We start from the raw sequence: 7,746 nt of genomic DNA, 5'->3' as shown, positions 1-7,746 counted from the left end.
TCTTTTTTTTATTGGCTTTTCTTCACTCACTTTCATTCGCTTCAAACAAACTTCATCATCGTCATCTTCCCATTCAATAGAGTCTTTGTCTTCTCTTATTTTTAACTCATTTTGATCTACATCTCCAAAACTCTCAGACATGACTCTGTGGTGTTCTCTTCTTGATTCTGTAAAATGACTCACTTCCCTTTTTATAGGGAATACCCTATTTTTAAGTTCTCAACCCTTAATTTAGATTCTATATAAATTTCAGTCTCTAACTAGAAAGAATTAGTTTAAGCGTTTTGACGTTTTCCAGATAATATTTTTCAATTTTTCTTTTCCCAAGAAGAGAAAGATATTTTGTGTTATTCAAAACACAAATCTTATAAAAGAAAATGACATTTCATTTTGAGATGGTGTTAGTGTTATTCTTCATAGTAACTTGTTTTGGTATTGAATGCCCTAACAACACATTCTTCGACAACGGAAACTGCGTTGTCTGTTCACCATATTGTGTTGAAGGTAAGTGTGATATAGAAAAAGGATGTGTTGAATGTATCAATCATTTTCAAGAATCAAATAAATTATGTGAAAGTAGTTGTGAAGAAAATAAATATTATGATGGAGATAATTGTGTTGATTGTTCTCAACATTGTATTAATGGATATTGTGATAAGTTAGATGGTTGTACATTATGTCAAAGAGGGTATTTGGCTTTCAATAAAACATGTATTGATACGTCATGTGGAGAATTATGTAAGCCAGGTTATTGCCAGTCTAGTGTATGTTCCAAGTGTGTAGATAACTATGTATTAATAAACAATACATGCTTTGATAATTCATGTAATAAATGTGAAGTTGGACATTGTAGTAATGGGTATTGTGATGATTGTATTAAAGGGTGGTATGTGTATCAGGCACAATGTTGGGGTTTGTTTTTAAAGTAAGTCATTAAACCAAGAAATATAGTTTACATTGATAGAATGCCCTTCAAATTGTACAGAGAGTGGATGTGAAGATGGGTATGGATGTACTGAATGTGTTGATGGAATGCATTTAGATTCTGGAAAGTGTGAAGTTAATATTCCAGAGGAAGAAAATAAAGAAAAAAATTGGAGATTGGGATTATACATTATATGTCCTCTTCTTGGAATATTGCTCATAGGAAATGTCTTTGTAATAGTTCTATATATTATAAGAAAATTTAGAAACAATTCTTATACTTCTTTATCAATGAATTAACTTCTTTCTTTAGTTTTTGGAAATCTTAAAAATTAAACAAAAATGAAATATTTTGATTGTTTTTTTTTTCTTTTTAAGAAAGTCAAAAAATATAGATTTATTTAATGATAAGAGAAAAAATGAGAACTAAAAAAATATAGATAACTATGGATGTTAATGAAATACGTCGTAAACGTCTTGAGGCATTCAAAAATAAAACAAATAAAGTAGAAAGCTCTAATCAAATAGATAAAATACAACAAGAGAGTATTAGTCAAACAAGCAAATTAATTGAAAAAAAAGACAAGGTTGATGAGGAAAGTAAAAAACAGAAGGCTTATTTGTACTTAATTCAAAAGGTTTTTCAGTGTAAAATGACAGATAGTAGTGAGTATGGAGATATTGATTGTAAAGAATTTTATAGTGACCATTTAGTGGTTGATGAGTCTTTTATTGAAATGATTATATTACATTGCCTAACAAATCCAAAAAATCTTATGTCATTAAGTTATTTAGCTGAATGTCTTAACAGGTTATCTGATTGTGTATATCTTGACAAAACGTTATTAGAAATGATTAAAAAAAAAATTATTGATTTTATGGTTATTGTACTACAATGCCCTGATTCATTTCCCAGTACAGAATCAGTATATACAATGGTTTGGAAATTAATTTCTGGAAGTCAAGGAAAAGTGATAATGAAAAGCATTGAAAATCATCCAGATATGATGGAAATAACAGAAATATTCTATCAAGTATTTTTAGACCAACTTGGTAAAATCAAACTAACATCTCCTGAATTTTTTGAATTCTTTTCATTTATTGATAATTTATTAATGAATGAAGCTGTTGCATTAAATATTGTTTGTCATGATAATTTTTTACCAAAAGAAATGACAATAAATCAATTATCAAACACATTATTAGGTAGACTACTTCAAATTTTCTTTCTTGAGAAATTAGATGGTTATGGTGATCCTTTGAAAGATGACTATTTAATTGTATTACAAAGACTATTACCTGCAGGAGCAACAGGACAAAAAATGATTGGTGAAATACTTTGTTCATTAATGAAATATGAAGATAGTAGAGAACAAACTTTTAAATGGATAGACTGTTTCTATACAATTAATAAAGAAAGAATGAAAATTGAATATGATAAAGATAGTGTATTTCCTGATTCATTGTTGTTACTCTTTTATTATTCTTTATGTTATGTATTTGCAAAAGAAATTAAAAAGTCAACAGTTAACTTTAATTATTTCTTAAACACAAATATTCTTGAACTTGAAAATACTACATTATTTCAAGCTACTCCTAGTGAAATTAAACAACTTATTTTTATTAATGGATCATATACTAATTCATTGGATTTGACTCATTCAACCTATCCTATTCAAAGTGATGTTAAATTTCCACAAATTAAAGTAGAAGCACCATCTCTTTCAACCCTACTATTCTTTACTATTTTAAAATTATCTCCAGTATGTTTAACTCAAATATTGCATACTAACGAAAATATTATTAGAGCTTTATCAAGAGCTAGAAAAGAACAAAATGTCTATGTATGTGATTATCTTAAACGAATATTACTTTCTAATAATGCTCAACAGTTTAATGCCGATGCTTGTTATAGTATGAATAATTTTTGTGAATATCTTGTTAAATTTATCTTTCATTGTCTACCTCAAAATATCTCTCCATTGTTAAATCAGTCTAATGAAATCCCTCTATCTTTAGCACTTCTTCCAGAATACATTATTGGTATTTTATCTGATTTCATTCATAGTGAATCATTTATTACATCTAATCATCTTAAATCTTCAATGAGTTTACCTGAGGGTTTTGATGTTATTATTTGTTCATTTGTTTCATCACAACACATTTGTCATAATCCTTATGTAAGGTCAGAACTTGGAGAAGCTATTACTTGTGCTATTCTAAATGAAAAAGATGTTTTTAACAGACCATACAAATTATTACTGAACGAATTTTGTAAACAGCATTTGATATTCTCATTACTTTGTTTTTATGTGGATTGTGAGAAAACAGGAAGTCATTCTCAATACTATGACAAATTAAATTGGAGAAAAATGCTTCAAGAATGTTTTAAGACATTATGGGAGTTTGAAGACTACCAAAAGAAAATGATTGAAATATTTGAGTCAAACAATGAGAGAATATTCCCTGCATTTGTACAGTACATTATTAGTGACACTAATTTAATATTAGAAGACTCATTATTAAAATTAAGTGATATTAAAATTGCAGAAGATAAGCAAAAAGATAAAGAAAAATGGAATCGATTAGATAAACAAACACAAAATGATATTATTCGTTCTATGAAAGAAAATACTTCAATAGTAAAGAATTTATTTGCAAGCACAGAATGTACATTCAAATTCTTAAAGCTAGTTCTTCAAAAAAGTCAACGACCCTTTTTAGATAAATTAGTTATTAATGATGTTGCTGCATGTTTTAATTATTTCTTGTCATGTATTGTAGGAGAACGGTCAAGTGAATTCAAAGTGAGTAACTTTGAAATGTATAATTTTCATCCCAAAGAAATGTTAAATAGTTTCTTTGATATCTTCTTATATCTTGGTCAAAATGATAAGTTTATTCAAGCAATATATGAAGACACTCGTTCCTTCAAAGAAAAAACCTTTGAAGCTGCTTTGGTTAATGTTAAGTATATTCACTCTAAGTCAGAAAGAGAAATGGAAGAATTCCAAAAATTGATTGATAAAATTAAAAATTATTCTTCTCATGATATCTTTGCTCAAGTTGAAGAGATGGTTGGTATGGATCTTCCTGAAGAATATTGTGACGCTTTACTTGGAACATTAATGAAAGACCCTGTTAAACTACCTAATAGTCATGTCATTGTTGATCGTACGACTATTGAAAAACATTTAATGAATGCTAAAGAAGACCCATTTGATAGAACACCATTAGAATTATCAATGGTGATTCCAATGAATGATCTGAAACAAAAAATCATGGAGTATGTTATGGAAAAAGCAAAAGAACTTAAGCTGAAATAATCATAATCTATCATCTTTCGACTTTTCTTCTTTAATTTCGTTTACTTCTTCAATTAACTATAACAAAAAAGATCAATTAAAAGATATATATTCAACTAAATTTTACAATGGTTGAGAATTGATTATTTACATGAATTTAATATGTTCTGATTCTGTCATATTGTTCATTTCCAAAACATGATAACTAGCAAACTCTTCTTCTAATATGCTCTAGAATAAATAGTCAAAGAAGAAAAATAATAAACTAAATGTTTATATGGCTATTTAAATGAAAAGAAATTGATAAAATAAATAAAGACGACAATAACATAACTGAATATAAATTAAATTGGAGACAAGCACAACAATAATTATAAATCTTAAATAATACAATAAATAGCAATAAAAAATATTAGTAAAAAATGTTTCACTTAAAACAAATAAGAAATAATAATGACAAATAAAAGCGAAGAAAGTTAAAAACACTACATTATACTAAAATAAACAAAAGAAAACAAAATGGCATAAAAAATAATTGATAAATAACATATTAAAAGGATTATAAATACATGACTCATAACAGTATAATAAATATGAATGACAGTCTAAAAATAAAGAAAGAACAAAAAGCTAATAATACTGATTCTAATTCTAATTTAAAATATTTAATAATTTCTTTTTTTCATTGAACTTAACCTTATAACAATTTGATAATTAAACACTAAGATAATAATTCAAAACACTATACACAAACACTAAAATAAAGTGTATTATTCATTAGTATTTATTATAATAGCAGTACTAAAGAAATACTATTTAGCAACACGCAAGTATATTTGATAATGACTTTTTTTTGAATTGAGCAAATATATGATATTATCAAGAATAAAGTGATTGTTAAGTGGTTGATTGCATTGAATGAGATACAAGATAATAATAAAGTGTTATTGATATATTCAACATTAAATAAGAAAATAAACAATGATAAATTTTAATATTCCATAAGTTCAAAATAAAAACAAATAACAACTTAAATGAAGAATATTTAAGTAGAAATTGTTTGAAAAACTTAAATTCAAATTAAACAACAAAATATATTGAAGAAATGGAAACACTCACTTCTCAACATAATGAGATACTAACTGTTAATGAAACCAAAGTTGATATCTTTTTATTTTTTTTTCATTTTTATGAAAGTCTTTGTATTTTATTCATTGGCTATTGTTATTATCGTTACTATCGAATTTGATTGTAATCATGGTACAAATCAAATATTCAAGAACATTGTGATATATTCCAATGACAATAAATATGGTTAATTATTTGAACAACCAACATTTGTCATTATTTACCTTTCCTTTTCAAATAGTGATAAATAAATGAAATGTATTGAGGTAAATTTAAGTATCATATGACTATTAATAATAAAAGAAAAGAAGAAATAAATTAAACAAGTAAAACAAAAGTCTGAAATATGTTATTTACTTCATTCATCATTTTCAATATTATTATAATTTACAGTACAAAGTTGAAAATAATAAAACAAAGAAAGAGTTAAACAATTAAATTAAATGAATAAATATTAAATAACATGTATATAAACAAAATTCATTTAGTTTAATCAATTATTAATTTAGGAAATTTAAAACAATAAAAACTATATAAAATAAATACTAACATATTTAAAATACATTATAAAGAAATTCTATTTGTTTGGATGTTTCTTTTGTGAGCTTATTTCATTGATTATTTCATTATTTATATATTCTTATTTCTGCATTTCACTTGTCTTATATATTTTAAGTAACATGAAACAGAATAATATAATAATTAATAATTAATAGACTGTTTAAATTCTTTTTATTACTTTGTTGAATTAAAATTAGTTTTATTAATTATCAACATCAAACACATTTTATTTGAAAATAATTTTTTGATAGCAATTCTGTATTGAATGAATTGATATTTCTTTCATAGTAACTACTGAATTTATTGTTAATTTCATTTAGATTAACATTATTTTCAAACCTATCTAGTTATTATTGATAATTTTATGAAATATTGAAGTTTAGAATGACAAGAGATAACATAAGACATTCATGCATTATAATTATTATTTTTCTCATTATAGTTCACTTCTATTTCAATTAATAATTCATTTCTATAATAATTAATGAAAATAAAAATAGCATAATTAAATTATAATTATTCAGACTATTATTAAATCAACTATTGTAAGATGATTTTAAGATAATGAAAGTAATTGTTTAACCAATAAAAATAAAGAATAGTTGAATTAAAATAAGAGTATGCAATAATATGTTGTTTCAAAAATAAATATATTAAAATGACATTGATTTAACTTATATGGTATATAACAACAAAAATACAAGATAAAACACTTGAATAATGCAGAGATTCTTATTGATAAATAACAAATAAGAATATCATTTCAAAGAGGCATTGTTGATGTTTTCATTTTCACTGAATAATAATTATCTTGTTCTTATTCATTTAATTTTTATGATATTACCTAATTTTAATATACTTCTATTGACTCATTCTAAGTATAATTATGTTTATAATTACTAATAATTTCTTTTTTATTTATTGTGAATGTTGTATGGTTATTACTATACTCATCAAGTACTTTCTCTGAATTAAGACTCGTGACTAATATAAATGAAATATAATGCATTGGAACATGAAACATAAGGGTAAAGCAAATTTCATTTTACAGAAAATACAATTGTAATATTTGATGTAATAATAAATTCTTCTTATCTTAAATGAAAATAAAATATCCAAACAAACACAATACTTGAAGAAAATTACTGATTACTTGTTTATAGAATGTGTATTGTATAACAGTAATGTTTTATTAACAATAATTCTTTTTTTTTAATTCGTTGTTAGTAACTCATTTTCTAACAAAGAAATTAGGTACAAACACTCTGACAAGATGAAAAATATTAAACATAAAATGTTTATAAGATTGTTTCAAGTTATAAAAATACAAAATCAAATTCTATTTCTAAGTTAAGCATTATCACAAAAATCATGAATATAAACTAGTCTTAAACATATTTAAACACTTTTATGTTAAAACCTCACAATCAAAAATGCAGTTAATTATATATATTATTTTGATTTATCGTTTAAATTGTTTCTTTCTATAAATTTAAAAAAAGAAAAACAGTTAAAAGAAGATTGTGTTTAATAATTTTTAAGAGTGTTGATTATAATAATTCACAGATCATGCAAATAACTTGGTTTTTGTCTAAAGAAGGTAAATTGAATATCATCTGATTGTAATAACTCACCAATTGATGGATCAGAATATATCCATTCATTTGTACTTGACAGCCTAGTAGAATATAAGACATTATTCCTCTTGTAAATCGCAGCAATACAATCATATTCCATTCCATTAACAACAATGGATTTCCCAAGGTTTAAAGGAACATCTAAATGAGCAAGTTCAACACACAAGATTTTTGGTGCAAATAAATATTCA

The 7,746-nt window shown here is 24.5% G+C and overlaps 2 protein-coding genes across 2 annotated transcripts, besides 1 other annotated feature; both read left to right on the top strand.

Annotated features, from left to right (window-relative positions):
- Positions 1–395: 395 nt before the first annotated feature.
- On the top strand, positions 396–1,224 carry EHI_138190 (U-box domain, putative; the record flags this gene model as incomplete). The annotated part of the gene is made up of 2 exons (XM_001913736.1): positions 396–912; positions 965–1,224. 2 exons carry the CDS (start codon positions 396–398, stop codon positions 1,222–1,224), a joined length of 777 nt encoding a protein of 258 aa, XP_001913771.1.
- Positions 1,225–1,370: 146 nt separating this feature from the next.
- EHI_138180 (uncharacterized protein) lies at positions 1,371–4,250 on the top strand (the record flags this gene model as incomplete). Its single annotated transcript, XM_650049.2, has 1 exon — positions 1,371–4,250. The coding sequence occupies one exon, from the start codon at positions 1,371–1,373 to the stop codon at positions 4,248–4,250; it is 2,880 nt and encodes a 959-aa protein (XP_655141.2).
- Positions 4,251–5,101: 851 nt separating this feature from the next.
- Positions 5,102–5,412: a repeat region.
- The last annotated feature ends 2,334 nt before the right edge of the window (positions 5,413–7,746 follow it).

Source organism: Entamoeba histolytica, genomic scaffold (assembly GCF_000208925.1).
Source record: "Entamoeba histolytica HM-1:IMSS scf_1104750518413 genomic scaffold, whole genome shotgun sequence".
Classification (NCBI taxonomy): Eukaryota; Evosea; order Mastigamoebida; family Endamoebidae; genus Entamoeba; species Entamoeba histolytica.
This window is presented reverse-complemented; position numbering and strand designations above follow the sequence as displayed.